This window comes from Rhinichthys klamathensis, unplaced genomic scaffold (genome assembly GCF_029890125.1).
Source record: "Rhinichthys klamathensis goyatoka isolate OS25496 unplaced genomic scaffold, OSU_Roscu_1.1 h1tg000092l_1, whole genome shotgun sequence".
Lineage (NCBI taxonomy): Eukaryota > Metazoa > Chordata > Actinopteri > Cypriniformes > Leuciscidae > Rhinichthys > Rhinichthys klamathensis.
The window spans coordinates 451,544-473,272 of record NW_026606631.1 but is presented as its reverse complement, the minus strand read 5'-3'; the positions used below and the strand labels follow the sequence as shown (position 1 = coordinate 473,272).

At 38.5% G+C, this 21,729-nt stretch overlaps 1 protein-coding gene across 2 annotated transcripts in view; it reads right to left on the bottom strand.

Annotated features, from left to right (window-relative positions):
- Window positions 1-20,917, bottom strand: part of nup160 (nucleoporin 160) — a 154,566-nt gene extending 133,649 nt beyond the window's left edge. Inside the window, exons 1-2 of one of the 2 annotated variants that reach the window (XM_056252058.1) lie at window positions 20,800-20,917; window positions 20,152-20,263 (exon numbers count right to left, since the gene is read on the bottom strand). In XM_056252058.1, coding sequence (XP_056108033.1) covers window positions 20,152-20,263; window positions 20,800-20,890 — 203 coding nt within the window. In that variant the 5' untranslated portion in view covers window positions 20,891-20,917. The remainder of the gene's footprint in view (window positions 1-20,151; window positions 20,264-20,799) is intronic. The other variant, XM_056252059.1, reaches the window with a different exon arrangement.
- Window positions 20,918-21,729: the final 812 nt, after the last annotated feature.

Here is a 21,729-nt window from a genome sequence, read left to right as displayed (position 1 = left end):
GGGCCACGGCCCGCTTGCCTGCACACAAATGCTGTTTCCACGGCGACCCAGATAAATCACATAAGCAGTGTATTTTCTGGTGTTCCGGCCACAGCCGATGGTGTTATGAGTGTAATAAAAATGCCCACAACCCAGTGCTCATTTCTACACACAAACAAAGCCCGCAAAAATGCAGGGCTCGCACAAACAAAATCGCCTCATGTCGATTGTGCACTAAACGTAGTGAATGTGCCCACGTCTCAGTGCCCACAGACACTACACACCACATGTCCCACGGGTTCTGTAAAAACGAAACCAACACACATTCAGTCAGCTCAGGCCGACGGTGTTTTCAGTGCAGTAAATGTGCCCGCTGTCCCGCGCCCAAATTCACTCACAGACATGTTGAGCCCCACGGGGCTCGCCCCGCTCTCTCTCCCTCAGCAAACTGCTATAAGGGATTTGAGCGCGGCCAGGCTGCCCGCCGCGATCGGCGCGCCCCCCGCCTCACAAACTGTAAACACAGTGTCTGCGCTACAGCACGCCGGAGCTCCCTTGCCGTCACTATGTCACGGCCAGAGCCCAGATCTCATTCTACCCCTAGCTATTCACGCGAAAGTGTGGGCACAGCTTCCTGGGGTAACATATTGGGTGCTGAACATTATAAAAAGAGGCTATTCGCTACAGTTCGCTCGACGCCCCCGCCGTTACACGGCGCGCGTCAAATCCGCGGTGAAAACAGAAGTAGCACATCTACTTCGAGCCGAGATAGCGAAACTACTGAGCAAAGGTGCTATAGAACCTTTATCTCAGGCTCAGAGCGAAGGGGGCCTATACAGCAGATATTTTCTGGTACCGAAAAAAGATGGAGGTCTCAGACCCATTATAGATCTGCGACAGCTGAACAGAGCACTTGATGCGCCAGTTCAAAATGCTTACAACCAGGAAAATCCTTGCGCGAGTTCGCCAAGAGGACTGGTTTATGTCAATAGATCTGAAAGACGCCTATTTCCGAATACAAATAGCGTCCCATCACAGGCGATTCTTAAGATTCGCCTTCGAGGACCAGGCATATCAATACACAGTCCTGCCGTTCGGCGTGTTCCTAGCACCCCGTACATTCACGAAGTGCATGGACGCGGCTCTCGCACCCATGAGACTTCAGGGCATGCGAGTTTTGAACTACTTGGACGATTGGCTGATTCTAGCTCGATCACACTCAGACCTCATAGAACACAGGGCCACATTACTCGAACACCTCGAGAATCTGGGCCTCACAGTCAATTGGGCGAAAAGCTCGCTGTCTCCCAGTCAGAAAATTTCTTTTCTGGGAACAGTGCTGGACTCGCTATCCATGACAGCACGCCTGTCACCGGAGCGCGGACTAGACATTCAGCGCGTCGCGAACTCCTTCCGCCACGGCTCTATAGTCCCGCTCAAGAGGTTTCAAAAAATACTGGGCCTGATGGCCTCAGTAGCCTCTGTACTCCAGCTGGGCCTGCTTCGCATGCGCCCACTGCAGATGTGGCTGAAAGCGCGGGTTCTGCCCCGGGCACGGACTGCTGGTCTGTTTCGCCTCAGGGTCGATCTAAAGTGCGTTTCAGCTCTGAAACCTTGGAAAGTAACCGACAGGTATCAGTCAGGTGTGAGTCTGGGGACCGCCTCAAGCATGCAGGTGGTGTCCACGGACGCCTCCACTTTGGGATGGGGAGCGCTGCTCAAGGGCAGACCGTTCGCTGGCCTGTGGTCAGAACGGGAAAAGCTCCTTCACATAAACTGCTTGGAAATGATAGCAGTCGACAAATCGCTACGGTGCTTCTGTCCCCAGATAAAAGGTCACCACGTCCTGGTCCGGTCGGACATAATGTCAGTGGTGGCACACATAAATCGCCAGGGCGGCGTCAGGTCCCGAAACCTTTACAGGTTGACGGAACGCCTTCTGGTCTGGGCTCAGCACAACCTGCTCTCGCTGAGAGCAGCGCATGTGCCTGGTCACCTGAATGTGGGACCAAACAGACTGTCCAGAAACAATGTCCCAGCAGGGGAATGGTCACTGCACCCGCAGATGATCCAACTGCTGTGGGAAACGCTCGGCAGAGCGCAGGTGGACCTGTTTGCGTCCCACGAAAAACGCTCAGTGTCCGAACTTCTGCTTGAAGAGCAGGGATGTGCTGGCCCTTGTCTGGCCCCACGTTCCCCTATATGCTTTTCCCCCTGTCTCGCTCCTGCCTCAAGTGTTGGAACGAATTAGGGAAAACGGATGCCCAGTGCTGCTCGTGGCCCCGCTCTGGACAAACCAGACCTGGTTCCCAGTCCTGATGCAGCTGGCCAGCACTGCCCCGTGGCCTGTACCACTGAGGAGAGACCTCCTCTCTCAGGCAGGGGGCTCGATTTGGCATCCTCGCCCGGATCTGTGGTCCCTGCACGCATGGGCCATCAACGGGTACCCGCTAACCTCCCGGAGGGAGTGTTAAACACGATCACGCAGGCTAGAGCTCTGTCTACTCAACGGCTCTATTCCTCGAAATGGTCTGTGTTCTCTGCTTGGTGTCAAGCTCAGGACTGCGGGGTTACGGAAGTGCTTTCCTTCCTTCAAGAGCTGCTGGATAAGGGCAGAAACCCATCCACGCTCAAAGTATACGTGGCGGCCATAGCAACGTTTGCAAAACCGGCGTCTGGCCAGCCACTGGGGAAGAACGACTTAGTCGTGCGTTTCCTCAGGGGAGCTCGGAGATTGAACCCTCCCAGGCCCCCTTCAGTCCCGATGTGGGACCTTTCCACAGTGTTGGAAGCCATGAAAGGTGCCCCATTCGAGCCAATCCATTTGTCAGACATGAAACGGTGAAACTTTCAAAACGGTGTTTCTTATGGCTCTCGCTTCAGAGAAGCGCGTAGGGGACTTACAAGCGCTTTCGGTAAGCGCGTCATGTATGGAGTTTGGGCCTAATGACTCAAAGGTCATACTCAAACCTAGGCACGGGTACGTGCCGAAATCCCTCAACACACCGTTCAGGGCCCAGGTGATTTCCCTGTCCGCCCTTCCGGTTCTCAATGAGGAGAAGGACGCGAGTCTCCTTTGCCCCGTCAGGGCACTAAGAGCTTATGTGTCCCGCTCGTCTGGTTTTAGACAGACTGAGCAGCTTTTCGTTTTGTTTGGCGGACGTTCTAAGGGACTTGCCGCATCAAAACAGAGCCTATCCAGATGGATAGTTGATGCCATAGCCCTGGCTTACACCTCTAAGGGCCTGCAGTGTCCCTTGGGTGTCAGAGCGCACTCCACGAGAGGCGTGGCCTCTTCGTGGGCATGGTCTAGTGGGATTACCCTGCAAGATATTTGTACGGCTGCGGGCTGGGCCTCGCCGTCTACATTTATAAAATACTATAACCTGGAGGTCCCCGCCTTACAAGCTAAGCTTTTGGCGGTCTAGAATTCAGTGCTATCTGCCCTGCTGTGCGGCCCAGATACGGAGTTTACTGCAGCCCCATGAGTGTTGACACACGTATGGCCACCCAGATCAGGCTGAAAGCTTTCACCCTGGCTGCGCGTTTAATTGTCATATGATTAGCCCCTCTGGGTGCTATTTTATAAGGAATGACGCTTCCAGCCTCTCTTCCTCCACTCTATGTGAGTTTATGGTGATTATGCACTATATGAGCTCCGGGTTTCGGCCCCTGGGACTTTGGTGTTGGATCCCTGTACGCACGGCGTGTTGCATTGTGTTCCCCATAGCGTAAGCTATTACGCAGTACGAGAGATACTCTCGTAAGTGAACGTACTCGGTTACTAACGTAACCTCGGTTCTCTCTAGAGAGGGAACGAGTACTGCGTATCTTGCCGTGCTTGGAATACGCTCTGGTTCGCTTCGGCGATGAAAACCAGCTTGTACCAGCCTACCGAGCTTATTTATAGGGCGAGACCACGCCCTTTCTGGCGGGACATGACGATATGGGCGCGAATTGCCCCCATTGGTCATCACGTCACGCAGAGTCTCTCTCGATAGGCTGCTGCATTTGCCGCAAGAGCAGCCAATAGGCGCGCGAGCTGTCTCGCCTATGTTTGCTTGCTGCTGCAAAGCGTTTTACATTAATAAAAAATTAAGGATAATTTTTGGCTTCAATATCTCGTGGAAAAGAGGTTTTCCCCATAGTGTAAGCTATTACGCAGTACTCGTTCCCTCTCTAGAGAGAACTGAGGTTACGTTAGTAACCGAGTACGTTTCTGCACTCTCTCTAATGCTTTCACCAATGCAAACACGATGTACATTAGGCTTGGGCGGTAATACGGTAATATCGTATACCGCGGGATCTAAAAATAGCAACGGTATCAGTTTCAATATCGTCATACCGTCATAAAAAAAATCCAATGCACTTATATAGAAGACAAGGATTAAATATTAAATATAATTTATTTAATGGCTAAAAATGCTTATGTGTGGTTGTCATCACGTGACAGTGTGGAGGAGAAAGAGTGGGGGAGAGAGGGGGAAAGATGGCAAGTTGCGCACCGAGTGACCTGGTCTCGAAGAAGAACACGACTTCTGCAGTTTGGCAGGGATGGGCATTTCAAGCAAAAATAATATTTGAAGATCGCCTGGTATTATTTGATTATTATTCGAAAATCGCACCCCTCCACCATATGCACACACACATGCATGTAGGCTACACAGCTATACAGCGGAGCGGTGTGACACTTAAATAGGCTATAAGTAAAAAAAAAAACGTATTTCTTTTCATATTTATGTTTAATAATATAATGTTGTTATTTTTTTATTTCATCTATGTTGATTATATGAAAAGGAAACTGCATGAGATGAATAAGATAGGATGATAAGATGCCCAATATCGGAAAACATTTGGAATGGGTCAGACATGATTTTTGACCACTTATTACATTTTGTTTTCAATTCAATTCAATTCAAATGTATTTGTATAGCGCTTTTCACAATACATATTGTTTCAAAGCAGCTTTACAGAAAGTGCATTTCAGAAATGTACATAGAAGAATATAGTTAGTTAATCATCATGTATTAATTTAGGGCATAACATTTCGCCGGCGTCGAGTCGTCTCACTGCAGGTGTTGGGGCATCTGAAGTCTCCGTGAGAGGCTTTCGTTTTGTAGAAAGCCTTTCTTTAAAGTGAATTTCGTTTTGTATAAATTGTATCTTAATTTTAATCAATGTTTCATCAACGAATTGCCTGGAGTAATAAATAAAAGCATATATATTAGACAATATAAGCCGGACACGGAGGCACCGGCGCGTGAACTGGAGCGCGTCTCCTAAAAAAACGAAACTCAGCGTAGGCTATAAGATAGATGCCTTAAATATCTGAGAAGTGTATATATATAGTAAGCTTGAAATGTCTACTTTTAAACAAAACAATTAAAAACTAAAAGAAATGGGCTGCTCTCTGTGTAGGCTAATTCATATGAAGTGTGCATTTCTCTCTATGCGTGTTCACTACTGCGAAGATGCGAGTCTTCATCGTAAACTTTATCTGTGCAGCCACTGACATAGAAAGTTTTTCATTAATAAACAATTCAAATGTTTCATGCATTATAATTACTTTTGCCGGTTCTTTGTGCCAAGCTTTATGCGTGCTTTGAGATGCAGAATAGGCAATATATTACGAAAACGCTCATTATGGTTTAGCATTCTCTCCTATATATATTTAAGTAATTTAATCAATATAAATATGTGATTAGACTAATGGCTTAAATCAACTACTACTAGTCAACTAGAAAAAAAACCTTTAGTCGTGCACGGGCAGCCCTACTTCACATGTTTTCTAACCAGCATGTCACTGCGGGCGTTCTGAGCGCGCAACGCTGAGTGCACTGAGCACGCGGCGCGGGATCTTCAGAAATGCGCTCTCTGCTCTGGAGGAAATATTACCACTCCGCTCGCATACTCTGGTGTGAGACAATGTGCATCTTCTCCTGTTGTCTGAGAGTTGATTGACAGCTTTTAGATGCATTATTGGCATCGCCACCCTCTGGTTGAACGTGTCACCACCGCATCAGAACGGAAAACATGGGGATTTTTTTTAGACAATAATCCCACAACCTATTCCATATTCTATAATAAAATCAAATATTCGAAAATTGTGACTCATCCCTGCTCAAACCAACAGTTTGGTGATGCCTTCTGAGCCTTATGTCATAATTTTGAATTATCACGCGGTAATACCGTATACCGCGGTAAAATAGGGAGGAGGTTTGACGGTATCAAAATTTGGATACCGCCCAAGCCTAATGTACATACAGTAAGAGCTTCGTTGTGCAGTGTAATGTGTGTCATTAATTACATAATGAGTTGTCCAGATAAACTAGCACTGTGTGGATTGTTCTTTGATCGCTTTCTGTATATAATTTATTCACAATTTAAATAAGGTTTTTTCATCCTACTAAAAGAAACGATGTGAAGTTGATATTTTAGTCACTGGCTTGACTTATGCATAAACAGTATTGAACGATTTTGAGAGAAAGATTACCTGTCTGAACTTGAACAATTACACATCAGAAATTGTTGCTTGGTAGCTCGATCGATTTATTTTCAGACGTTCATCGAGGCAAGCTCTGTATTGGCGCAAGTTGAGGAAACAGTCGTCGGTGAAATGTTTGGACCATACACAACTTTGGGAAGTTGTGTCGGCGCATTTCCAGAGAAAATAAAATTAAACCATTGTTTCTTCAGAGGCTTGGATTAAGGAACTAAAGAATACCTTTGTGTTCATGTGTACATCCAAACAAACACCGAGCAACTGCTATGCTTCGGCTGCGCAGTTCCGCCTGGCACTGAACATGGGCTGGCATATGCAAATGTTTGGAGGCGTACATATTAATGATCCCGACTGTTGCGTCACAGTCGGTGTTATGTGGAGATTCGTCTATTTTTCAGGGGTGTTTTTCAAAAACGAGATTTAAATAAGAAGGTGTTTGAGACTCACTGTATGTCATGTCCATGTACTGAACTCTTGTTATTTAACTATGCCAAAATAAATTCAATTTCACATTATAGGGCACCTTTAAGTTGAGAGTGAAACCCTTCTTTTACTGTCTATGGTGAAACCAGACCAACAGTCTGCAGTGTACATGACATCACCGTTTTCTAGAGATAACTTTCACTGCATGTACTGCATGAGTTTCAGTGACATTACTACATTAAACTACTAGGGGTGGGAGAAAAAAAATCGATCCATCGATGCATCGCGATTCTCTCTCCAACGATTCTGAATCGATTCTGAGAATTCCAGAATCGATTCTGAGCTTAGTTTTTAACCAGATGTGCGATGACGTTGAGTTTGCTTTAGAAACACCCGTATTCTGCTTGCTTCCAATTCCTCACACACATACACCACTCAAACCTTCCGTAAAATAATCTTTCATAAAGTTCGGAAAGGTTGAAGCGAATTACAAGGACATTCACAGGCTTCATTGCACAGGATACGCTGTGAGAGACGCGCGCTTTCTTTGATGTTACACTTGAAGTGTTCTGTCTCGCCCGTCGGTATTTTCCTTACAAATGCTCTACGAAGTCATCATGTATGTGGTTTGGAATGCAGTGGACTTATATGTTTAAAATATGAACCTCACTAACAGAAGGCTGCTTTCAATTTCAAATACTGACGCGCGCTTTGTTTGTGAGACTGCTCGCGCATGCGGCTGTGCGACTCCGTGTAGTGGTTTAATGTACTTGTGCAAAATTAACGTAAACGCAGCCAGTTATGTCTTAAGGGATTAAACGGACAGGACACACCGCATTACTTCTTTTATTTCAAAAGAGATGCGTGCGTGAATGCAGCTTAATAGATCTACCGTAGTCTATGATGTCATAGTAAAAAACAACAGTAAAGATGAAGAAAAATCACTCACAGTTCTTGAATGGAAAACGTTCAGATAATCTATAGGCTACTGAAAGGACTTTTTGTTTGTTGTTTGTTATATTTTTCTATGCTCCTCATTATTTGTTATATTAGTTTAAAATTCTTAACATACAACTGTTTTAATAAAAAAAAAAAAATTGTAATTATTTTTTAAGAAGTACTTAATTTCTTATAAACTAATGAATTAATAAGAGGGGAAAGGTAGATAAAGAATCGTTCTGGAATCGGATCGTGACTCCCAGAATCGGAATCGGATCGGATCGTGAGGTGACCAAAGATTCTCACTAGGGATGGGACGATTACCGGTTTCACGATAAACCACGATAAAATGTCCTGGCGGTTAGTATTATCGTTTAAAATTTAATTATCATAAAAACCGTGTTTGATTATCGTGATTTTGAAAACTCGCGGTAAATCCTGTCCAGCCAAAATCAGTCTGACGCAGGCGCGCAGATGCAATGTTGTTTTTTTTGCGCGAGAAGACATGGCGGAAGGCAGTGACAGCGCACGGGAGATTTTTCAGCCATCCAAGAGGACAAAATCGGAGGTATGGTCGTATTTTGGCTATTACAAGAGTCCCGAGGGCAATTTAATCGAGGATGGGCACCCTGTCTGCAAATCTTGCAAGAGGAAAGTCGCTGCAAAAGGGGGAAACACGTCAAGTCATCTAACGTTACGTGACAACCACCCACTGAATTAATTTTTACCTTAATAGCACAACTAACTTGGGCAAATAATTAGACAAAAAAATTATTGGAGATGAATTATTTCATTATCTCACTTGTAATTATTGCAAAGCTTCCGCGAAGAGAAAAGTTTTACAGCAAGTGGATTTGAGCCAAGACGAACGAACATATTCAAACTATTAAGGGTGACATTTAAGGGATAATGTATTGTATTCATTCATAGTAAACTTATTACAGTTTTATTTTTAATTTTTTACCACAGAAATAATTTCAGGGACATGAAATATTGAATTGTGATTAACTTAATGTTTTTAAATCTTGCCGGTTTATAAATCCATTATACAAGTTACAGTGTCCAAATCAATCGTAAAGTAAATGTGATCACTTCAACAATATTTTAGTAGTATTAATACTAAATTACTCTGATTTAATTTTCAATACAATCAAAACTGAGACGCAAGACATACACATTTGAATGAAACCAGAGATTGCGTCCACGGTGATCCGAGACATGGATGTGCGCTGTGTAGTGCGTTGCTATTTACAACAGTCATTATAAGTATTCCAGTAGTTTAGTCACCCTGACCCAACCAACATATTTTGTTCATTTAAAGTGTGTGTGCGTGTGAGTGTGTGTGAGAGAGAGAAAGCGATTTATTATTTATTAATAATAATAATATTCAGTCCTACACACATCCATAAGTGTTATTATCATTATTAATGATATGGTTTAATGACGGGTTCATTAAAACCTGCACTACCTCTCACTCTCAGGCCTCCATGTTAATGTTAATATAATGTTTATGGTTAAAAAAGTGCATATAGCTGCTAGCCTGCTAATTGTATTTTTTGTTTGTTGATTTTCAAATGTTTTCAGGGTAAGCATCAGTTCTTTTTGAACATTTCCATCTCATTTTAACAAAACCGTGATAATATTGATAATCGTGATAACTTTGGTCACTATAATCGTGATATGAAATTTTCATACCGTCCCATCCCTAATTCTCACCCCTATAAACTACTATATATAATGTTGAAAATAATGTATAATAATGCAATGTAGGGCTGTTGGAACGAATTCCGAAATTCGAATATAATTCGAATATTTAAAAAATCAATACTATTCGAATGCTGAAGTTACTATTCGAATATTGTTTTTTTATGTATATTTAAATTTTATATATATATATATATATATAAACAGGAAAGAGGCCGCACTATGCATAAATTGTTTTATTTGCACAAACGCGTTTCGGCGCGTGCCTTGTTGTGCAAATAAAACAATTTATGCATAGTGCGGCCTCTTTCCTGTTTAACGTTATATATTCTAATCATCAGGCCAGCATTCTTAAAGTTTAAGTTTAATCATTGAGTGAAGCCTGCTCCTATTCCCATTCATTAATTTTTTTATATGCAATCTTGCCTTTCTCGCCACCTTGGCTTACACACATGTGAAAATGAAATGCTTTTGTTTCGTCTGATGAACAATAACGTTTTTGAATCGTAACACAATATTACCTTATTTTATTTTATTTAATATTATTCGAATATTAAATAAAATAAGGAATGGAATTCGAATAGTATTATAGAGGAAGACTGACAGCCCTAATGCAATGGGGGAATATTTGTGGGCCCTGATAATAATAAAATAATAAAATAAAAAACCTCTCTTTATTTTGGCTTAACATATCGTGATAGTATCGTATCATAAGTTCAGTATCGCAATTTTTTTATCGAATCGTGACGTGTATCGTAAAACCCCAAGCCAATATATCGGTTATTGTCTTTCAAATATAAAGAATTATCAGTATCGCCTAAATTTTTTTACATCGGTGCATTCCAAAACGTACGTATTACCCATCATATATTGTGATACAGCCTGGATCGTTGGGTTGGATTGCTTTCTCACCACAACCGAACCGCTTCAAATTTGTTTGCAATCGGGCCAAGAGCAACTTGTTCAGGCGATCTCGAAATATTGATTTGGTACACTGTAAAAAAAAAAAAGTTTTTTCACAGAAATATACTGTATTATTTTACAGATATTTTCTGTTTTTTTAACATTACGTGTAAATATCATTAAAATACAGAAAAAAACTTTTATTAAAAACATTAACCATAAAATAAAAGTAATAATCTGTAAATTCATATAAGGAGAAATTATAATTTTTTTACAGGATTATTCTTTTGTTTAATTGGCTTGAATGTTAAATTACATTAAATTCTATGTAAAAAGACAAACAAATCACTTATTTAAAATTAAGACAACTATGTGTTTTTTTTACTGTGAAACCTTAAATTTAAGGTAAATACATGTAAAAAAAACAATCGTAAAAAAACGGTAAAAAGTCTGGCAGCAAAGTTGCCAAACACTTACCGTCAAATTACAGTAAAAAACCTTAAGTTATTCTACGGAATAATTCTGTTTTTTAAAATACAGATATTTACTGTAAACATTTTCTGTATTTTTACAGTTCCACTGCTGTAGAATTAAAAGAAAATCTCATTAATAAAATGTCTGTAGAACATTAAACAAATGAATAAATCTGCAAATAAACTGGAAATTATTGCAGAAATACCTTACAATTATACAATTAAATGAAGTCTTCTGTTTTTACACAGTATTCTTTGGTAAATTCATAACATTATCAATTACATCCACAAGAACTCCCTGTCAAAGTACAGATTTTTAGATGTAAAACACATACTTTTCACATTAATGTATAGGTTTACTTTGAATAAACATACTTTTATAGTAATTAAACGCAACTATCCAATATATCTACATACTTTTAATTCAAGGAGTTCACTTTATATAAACATTGTTTTATAGTAAATAAAAGCAACTATCCAATCTACATTACTTTACCCTTAATGTATAGGGTTAGGGTTAGGTTAGCACCTCACACCTATCAAATACAGGGTAAATGTAAAACTTCCAAGTCCCCTGCCACCAATGCAGATATTTTTCAGAAGCAAAGATAAACTTTGTTGGCCACATCAGCTTAAGATTCAACAAGTGCAGATACAAGAGTGATAGATAAAAAATCTATAATAAAAATAAAAAAAACAGCTATGTAGGCTATACCTTTCATGCAGATATGCTGTAAATAAAAATTGAACATAATAATTACTGTGTGTTATACTACAGAAACAGATCTAAAAATATTGCCTTGAAAGATGGATGAATACAGCAGGAGATATTGTTGCACAGTGTAACTAAATATACAGTTATTGTACATGAAATAATTGAGCTTAAGTTTAATATAAAATTAAATCAAGAATAGTCAGTGATTGTTTATGCATCCTATATCCAGTGTTTCTACTGTCAGGTACCACTGACTCAGTGTTTACAATTCTGAAGTGTTCTGTAACAATTTCATAAGTGGCAGAGAAAAAATTGAGTGGCAACATTTTCAGACCCCACCCCGTGCACTAGCTGCTGCTGTCTGGTGCTGCAGCCTCAAGTCTCGGATCATCATGCTTTGGGACAGTTTTTCCGCAAGACAACCAGGCTCAAGAATGCTGGACACTAACCTCCTAATGCCTGTCTGCCTGTTGGTGTGAAAGGACACTTGAATCTTGTGTGCTGATATGTCCTCTTTTGGCTTGGCTTTTAAGGGTGACATTGTCCTTTTTGTCTGTTTGAAATGCTGCCCTGACAGTGATTTTCTGACCATATACTATATTGACACGTATCTCATTTGCTTATTTGAGAAGAAAATATGTGATTCAATTTAAAAGTAAAGGCTGTAAATCCACTTTAAAAACGTTGAAGCATTAAGACACAAAGTCAATCTATATTCAACAAAATTCAAGGCCATCACTGCAGTGAAATCATTAGGCCACTCCACAATTTTCTCGGGAACAAACCGCCACACTATGAATAAAGCTTTACAATGGGGTGCTATATATTTTTAATTTACAATAGGTGAGCAATGTGTGAAAGACAAGGAATTTATTCTGGGGCTCGAGTTCAACCAAGGCTCTTGTAGCATAAACTTGAGCTTTAAAAAACTGGGGTAAAGGAATTGAAGACATTAAAATGGTTGAAACATTACACAACGTAAACAAACATCCTAATTGTTTTTCTAGTCTCTGTGCTTTAGATATCAAGAAAGTGCGCGCAGATTCAAATAATTTAATGTTGTACAATCATTGGACGAATCATATGCCAGAGGCAATCTCGACCAATGATGTTGTTTGACTTTGGGAGGGGGATACGTCATAACTTAGCGCGAAGCAGTAGAGAGCCTGGCCCTGGATAAAGTATGGAGCATTTCCACGATATCGGCATTCAGCTTTCACTAAAGGTAGATTAATATACCCAGTCGGCACATGACCGACCTTCAACGTTGAAATATGATTGAAATAATGCCAGTCGTTGAAACAACGTTTAATGCTAAATGGTTGAAAAAGGTTAACAAAAACACTTTCTAAATCAACGTTTAATTTTTTACAAGATCTGTACGTTGAAACAATGTAATGTTTTCAACAACATACATAAATATCTGCCTTTTAACATATTATTATGATAATTCATTAGCATTTAATGATTTTTCTTATTTTCATAACAGTTCTTCAATGTATATGTTAAAATATAAATATTATCATTAACAATAATAGTTTCACCCTCAACAGGGCAGTGCAGCAGAAACCTTTTGCTTTATGTGATTTTGTGTGAATTTACAATTTTGTATGCTTGCCAATTTTGTCTGCTTGCCTAACAGTTGCATTATTACATATTCATACACTGTCATGTCATTTGACCAATTAATTAAATAATAATACAGACTGCAACTCGCGCAAACTATTGCTATTGTTATTGGTTGTTTCTCCGTTTTACTTTGAGCATGATTGGTTAATCTGTCTGTCTTCCAGGAAACTGTCCAATGAGAATGTGCGCGGCTCTGCGCGCCTATTTTAAGTTTGAAAATACGTCCGTTACTCTCGGTTGGTGTGAGCAGCTGCTGTTTGCGTTGATTACTCGGTCAGACCTGGATTATTTTATATCTGCCTGTTGAATTCTAAAATTTTGAGCGAATTTTAGTTGCTATGTCAATGAAGAACAAAAGCTGGAATATGAACAGACAGAGGAGTACGTGGTCTGTTGGCGATATCAGGTAAGAAAACATTTTTCAGTCCTTAACAGTCTAACGTTTACTGCTTCACTATTAACGTAAGTTAGCTGCTAGCGATATTAGCACGTATTTCAATGTGTTAGTACCATCTAACATTGCTGTGTTTTGTTGTTGGTAAATTAACATGAGGTAAAAAAAGCGTGGGAATGAGTAAAGTGATAAAACCGTCATTTCTTCGTTAGAAGTATGTTTACATAACCTCTTCAAACACTGATAACATATTGAAAAGATATTTGTTTACTTTATTTTTTATTTTTTAGATCAAGCATTGGAATAAGATGTTTATCGGGGTAGAACACCCAACAGAAAGACCCATTCACCAACTAACGTTACAGTAAGTCAATTTTACCCACGTACTGTTCGAAAACCTACACTGGGATAGTATTAAGTGTGATTTTCATACTGTTACTGATGGAAAGTCTGAGTAACTTTCTGTCCTTTTGTCTTTCTTCTGCTGAAGTGGCACACTGAAAGGGGAGATTCGTGTCACCTTCATCAGTCCTTTCTTTAATCACTGGAAACCATTAGCAGCTAAGGGAAAGACCCTCAGATGCAGGTAAAATTATTTGATGGGGTTAGGGTTATTTGATTTTGGTGTACCAACTGGCATTTTTTTTGTGTGTGCTTCCCTTTCTATGATAACGTTAACGTTACACATTTCTGACGGGATTGCCATGCTTTATGTGTATGTTTACATTTTTAATCATGTAATAACTAACAGTCTCAAAGATGACATTACTCAAAGATAACATTTTTACAATTTAAATAAATTTCATATACATAATATATATATATATATATATATATATATATATATATATATATATATATATATATGTTTCCTCACAATGTCAAATGTGCTTGTTAAGTGCGGCAGCTTTTATACATTTTACAATTTTAATATGCAAGTTAACATTATGTCGAGTCAGCAGGGCTAAGGTTAAAACTCGCCGTGTTACATTATGTATTAACCTTATAAAAGTCTGTCTAGCTTTAGCAAATGTGACATTATGCTGGTCCTAATAAAGTTAAACCGTTATTAACGTTAGCCCTGAATGTGAAACATGCATCAGCCATCATAACATTAACGTTAAATACCTTTGGTTGACTAACATGAATTTAATAACGTTAGCTGTTAACTTAAAGGGTTAGTTCACCCAAAAATGAAAATTCTGTCAGTAATTACTCACCCTCATGTTGTTCCAACCCCGTAAGACCTTCGTTCATCTTCGGAACACGAATCAAGATATTTTTGACTATACTAGTCCATACTAGTCCATAGGCTTCTTCAGGGATTGAACTTGCCGGCCTCGAAAAGTTATTAAAGACATCGTTAAAATAGTCCAAGTGACTACAGTGGCTCAATCTTAAGTTTATCAAGCGACGAGAATACTTTTTGTGCACAAAAACAAACAAAAATAACGACTTTATTTCAACTATTCATTTCCTTCTCTGTGGGCCTCTAATCAGTTAACGTAGTGTGATTCCGTAGAGCTACGTCACACGTAGGCTCACTATTGGCCGACGCTGGTCATGTGCGTGATGTGTGTGACGTACAACAACAGAAGCTTACGCTATTACACTAGTGAACTGACTCGAGGCCCACAGAGAAGGAAATAAATAGTTGAAATAAAGTCGTTATTTTTGTTGTTGTTTTGCGCACAAAAAGTATTCTCGTCGCTTGATAAACTTAAGATTGAGCCACTGTAGTCACTTGGACTATTTTAACGATGTCTTTAACAACTTTTCGAGGCCGGTAAGTTCAATCCCTGAAGAAGCCTATGGAGGAGTGAGACAGCTCTCAGATTTCATCAAAAATATCTTAATTCGTATTCCGAAGATGAACGAAGGTCTTATGGGGTTGAACAACATGAGGGTGAGTAATTACTGACAGAATTTTCATTTTTGGGTGAACTATCCCTTTAACGTTACATCTTACAAGTTACTGTTGCCTCTTGCAAACACGTAACAGTAGGGGGGTGAAGGTTATTATATAACCGTGAGACCGACGGTTATAGTTGAACACCGTCATTAGAACTCTATAACCGCCAAAACCGTTATTAAAATATTTTTTACAAAAATTTTTTATCATAGAGAATGTTTAAATACTATTATCAGCTTACGAGGGAAACAGGTGGAGAGTTAGTGGTGCTTCGGAGGCTGCTACTGCTGGAGATGATTCGGGAGAGGTCTGTGCACCTTTACCGATCAGACGGAATTCACCTTTACACGTAGTAAAGCCTTGTTTATACTCGACGCGTCCGTTTCTTTTACTGTCTATGGTCTGCGCGCACCTTGCAAAAATGACGCGTTGGGTGCGCAAGACCCCATTTCGCTTGGCTGTGTGCACAGGGTTTTTTGTAACAGTGCGCACGGCGCCGCATCCGAGGATGAACGACTTCATTGCAAAGTTTTTTTTTTTGTTAAGGTTTTGTTTACTGTGCAATGAACGTGCTTTATTTTAAATAAATCACACGTTTTTTTTTTTTTTTCTTAAGGATTTGTTTCCTGTGTGTGATTCATTTAATGGAAAGCACATTCACTTCTAGTCGTCTTGCTGTTAATTTTAAATAAACGTAGAGCAAGTAGCTAATCAGTGTCTGCTCGTTTATTCAAACTAAGTTGTCCTATAACAGACGAACGTCGCAACGCATACAGTTAAATTTTCATTCAAGCTCCAAACTGCAATTATTGTTAAGGGGCAACCTAATGGCTCTGCTCTGGCGATTTTTACAAGCATGATACATCTTATCTATTTTTCAGGACAATGCCTGGTGAGAGCCACTACAGAGGATCATAGGCATCGTTGGAATTTTGAAAGGACGTGGGTGAATATCAATCTGCCAAATGAAGTTTTTTAGCATGCACATTCACATCTGTATATTAAAACTGATTATATATTAACTTTGTTCTTAGTTCAGAAGCTAAGTTCTTTCCAGTAACAAACAAAGAACTTTTTGACTGAAGGGCTTGACCGTATTTTATGTGCATTTTAAAGTAAACCCCATGCCGTAATGGAAAAAGTATGTACATATATTGGACAGTTGCTTGTAATTGCTATCAAATATTGTTTACATAAAATAAACATGTGTATTTTTACATATATTGGAGAAATGCTTGTAATTACTGTCTATTAATGTGTATAGAAAGTGAACCCATACATTGAGTAAATGTCATGTTGATATATTGGAAAGTTGATTTTAATTAGTATAAAGCAATGTTTATATAAAGTATACCTCATACATTGATGTTAAAAGTATATAGAAGGTAAAGCCCCATACATTAAAGGTACAAATATGTAGAAATATTGGAGAGTTGCCTGTAATTATTGTCAAATAATGTTTATATAAGGTAAACCCCCTTATTTAAATGGTAAACATGTAGAAATATTGGAGTTGCTTGTTATTACGGTCAAATAATCTTTATATAAAGTAGCACACTGTATTTAAATGGTACAAATATGTAGAAATATTGGAGAGTTGCTTGTTATTACTGTCAAATAATGTTTATATAAAGCAATAACGGTTAAAAATATGTTTCTGAAACTTAATATCACAAGATCTTGGTTTTTTTGTACAGGATAAAACCAATATTTAACAGGAATTTACTGTAAATAGATTGAATAATGACATAAAATAAAAGTTTAAATCGATCAATATACTGGTATTAGGCTTTAAATTAGGGTATCTGAAGGTAATTATACAACATTTTCTGTGTGTTTTACATAGAAAAGTCTTTACTTTGACAAGGAGTTCTTGTAGATGGATTGGATTATCCTAAAAATATACCAAATAATACTGTATTAAAACAGAAGTCTTTGTTTTAATTATGTAATTTTAAGGTATTTCTGCAATATTTGTACGTTTTTATACAGATTTATACATTAGTTTAACATTCAACAGACATTTTTTTTATGAGATTTTTTTTTCTTTCTACAGCAGTTTGAATGTAAAAATACAGAAAATGTTTACGGTAAATATCTGTTTTCAAAAAACAACATTTTTCTGTAAAATAATTTAAGTTTTTTTACTGTAATTTGACGGTAAGTGGTTGGCAACTTTGCTGCCAGACTTTTTACCGTTATTTTACGGAAATTTTTTTTACAGTGTACGGACCCGAGCGCGAATGCCATGTTCACATATGCCTAAACAAACCGAACTAAGAAAACGTACCAGGTTCCAAAACAAATGCTCCAAACAATCAAGGTGTTAAAATGCCCTTAGTCAAAACATTTCTAAAGGAAACAATTTGATCTTAAGCCCGGGACACACCAAACCGATGCCAAAGAACTAGCGCTGATGAAAGCCGACTGTGTTGTCGCCTCGTGTCGGGGCTAAAAGCTAAAGTTGAACACACAGAGAGAACTACAGCCGACTGTCAGCGTTCTGCACCTGCGTGTAAATGAGACAACTGTCTATTTCTGCAGATATATTTGTCATTCAAATTTCAAAAAGGAAAACGCTGCAGTTAGACAAACCATAAACAAAGCAGTGCATGCTTACCGTTTCGCATATCAATCCCGCTAAACACTTTCTTTATTCCATTCCATGTAAATATTGAAATATTCGCCAAGGAACACTCAGGTAAGATGACGTAACATTAGAACAGGCTTCCATCTGTACCGTTTTGACTGCTTTGCTAGCTGTTTTGCTATTATTCTCGTGCACTGATTCGTTCACTAAGCTGAACAGCCAATCAGAGTTCTCTCTCTCACCGACACCGATTCAACATGTCGACCGTAAAAAAGAAGACGAGGACCAATTTCAGCCAACGGTGTGGAACACACTGAGAAAACTTAGTCGACCGACCGTCGGCTTGGTGTGTCCCGGGATTTACATGTCTTAAAACAATGCCTTAAATCTTGATTTGATACATTTAGGCACACTAAACTGCACTGTGATCTAGGGCTGGGCGATAAAACGATAACGATAATTATCACGATACAATTTTTCTCGATAAAACGATATCAAGAGTTCGATAAATGTACGATAATGTTTATGCGCCAAAAGCGGAACGAAACTCATTTGAACCGCGCGCGCCTCACGGACTGTTTATCCGCTCGGCTCAAAGTCCAAACGGCAGCGCGAGCTCACTAGAGCAGACGTGTTTACTCTGATCGGCCTCGGTAACGAGATCCAGTGAGAAGCGCTTGAATTCAGAGAAGAACACTAATGTCTCAGTGATTTAAACCAGTTTAAAGGCAGATGAAACAGAGCTGACAAACAGGAGAAACACTGTGATACAGTCAGAATATGAATTGATACTGAATCCATTTACCATGGATTGACTATAAGGTTAGCCCAGTAATATTAACTGCACCATGAAATGTGGGATATACATATTGAATTGTATTACATTATTAATGTAGACAATGTTTTAAATGACTAATGGAATATAATTACAGTATTTAATAATGTATTTAGGCTACTTTTTTCATACAAATACCATAGAAACCATAAAGTTACATTTTGCCATGATAGTGAGGTGCTATAGGCTATGCCTGGCTTTATCTGTGGTTATCATGAAATAAATGCATGATACTGGATGACCAATGGTTCATTTTAATAAAACTCAGAATATTACATTTTACCAAATAAAAATGTGGTAGTTAATTTTTTTTTAACAGATGTTACTGTTTTTGTTAATGAACATAAATTTAACATAGTAGTATTAGCTTGAGTTAGGATGCAGATTTACTGTCTACTCACTGTCAAATATGCGTTTCGAGACAAACATGTAATATAAATATTGCAGCCTGCACTGCAAACTGTGCTGAAGATACGTGCCATCAAAGTCAGGCAACACAAACCTGTTTCAAGACTTAACAATATCCCCCATTAGCACATGCAGAAACTAAGAAATATATTTTTCCATTCAGATATTTATTTTGTTAAAGAAAAATGACAAATGATGTTTTACCTCAGATTTGTGAAATGTTCACCTGTTTGGCAAGTGATGATATGTTCTGACAATAAAGAGTAGTTTAAAACCACAATTAACGCTCTGGTTTCTACAACTTTCACTTAGGAGCAAAAATCTGCCTTTAAACTAGAAAGAAATAAAGATTTGACATTTATCGTGATAATTATCGATATCGACTGATATAAAAAAATTATCGTGATAATTTTTTTTTGGCCATATCGCCCAGCCCTACTGTGATCTGCTGTTTAACCAATAATGTCACACAATTTTGATTGCAATAATTGCGGTAATAATAATCAAGTACAGACTCAAGGACACTTGAGTATATGTTTTTAATGTTGTTCTAGGGCTAGGCACTCTTCCCTAATCCAATTTTCTGAACATGAGGGAGATTTTTTATTTATTACATTTATTACAAATTTTTTATTTGATGGTGAAACTACAATATAGGCAAAAACATTTCGTTACTGTATCAAAAGAGAGGCTGAAAAGAGTTTCATAAACCTCAACATCATTCACATGAGTGAAAAGCTCTCACCAGTGGATGAATCTGTTGCTGGCCACTGAGAGGAGTTTCCCACTGTCCTCATAGGAGAATCCACCAGCACTGTCTGCATACTTCACACCGCCAGAGCTTACTCCAACACCTGCTGGACACATACATGAGTGATTTATATTTCTCATGATATTAAAAACACTTATGCATAATTGTACCGTTAATATAAACTAACGAGTTTTCAGTGCAAAAAAGTGACATAAATCCTCTTCAAAATGTGTTTAAGTTACATACATAAGCACACACACACCTAACATCTTTAAGTGAGACACTTTTAAACAAGTTAATTGATACTTAACATCATTAACGTTACATTGTAACTAATCTAGTGCGGGTTTGGTCCTTCTGCAAAAAGAATCTCCTAACAACACGTTGAGACTTTTGCCCTCTAAAAAAGTCTCTTTACGTAGTAAAGCCCTTTAAAATAAATAAATAAATAAATAAACATATTTAATATAGATTTATATGATCGTTATACACAGTATGACCCACAACACCAGCTGTGAGACTTCCATGGCGTCACACACGAGCTGCTAACACCAAAGCCACCAATTAATCGCCCAGCCTATTTTAACGCACATCTGACTGAAAATCTCGTGTCTACAATAGTTAAATATTAAAAGGAGTTACCTAGATTCAGTGTGATCTGTCTGAAACGTGAGACAGTCTCTCTTTCAAAACCGCAGATCTCAATGTAACTCCTCTCCAGAACACCCGCCATCTTCACGCGCTGCACGCTGGGACTGAGCTCCGCGCTTCCGCCTTTCAAAACCTTAAAGGGACAGTAAACTACAGTTTCTTCAATCCAACGTTACAATCACCATGGAATCAAAATGTACAATCCTTTTTTATGGAATATTGAATTATTTCTTTTAAAAAATGTGCCCGTGCACATGATTTTTTTTTTTCATGTGCCATCGTAATATATATATATATATATATATATATATTTTTTTACAGTCTATGCATATGGCAAGCCTTCATAACATTTAATTCTTAATATGTACCAGTAGGCTATCTTTTTTACGCTTATTATTTAAATAGGCCTACTATTATCTATTCCGTTAAGTAGCCTACTTATTCATTATCTACTAGTGCTTATTGTAGTGCTTATTCTTTAGTTAACTTTTTAAAAGATATTGGTACTTATTCATTAGATACTAGTTCCTATACTGGTACTCATTCATTAGATAGTACATATTAAATAGACACGTATACTTATTTATTAGATACTAATGCTTATTATATTACTTGTTCTTATTTATTAGAGACTACTTATTCATTAGATACTAGTACTTATTAAATACTAGTACTTTTTCCTTATATGGCCTACCTATTAGATACTATACCTATTCATCAGATAATAGTATTATTTTGATAGTGATATTATTTCAATAATTGATATTTCGAACTATTCAGAATCAGTTTTGATTCAAATTGTGACTATATATTTGTTATACACTATAGTCTATAGTTGTTCATTAGGTACTATACTTATTTTTTAGATACTATGTATTATTAGATAGTACTTAACATTAGATACTAGTACTTTTTATTAGA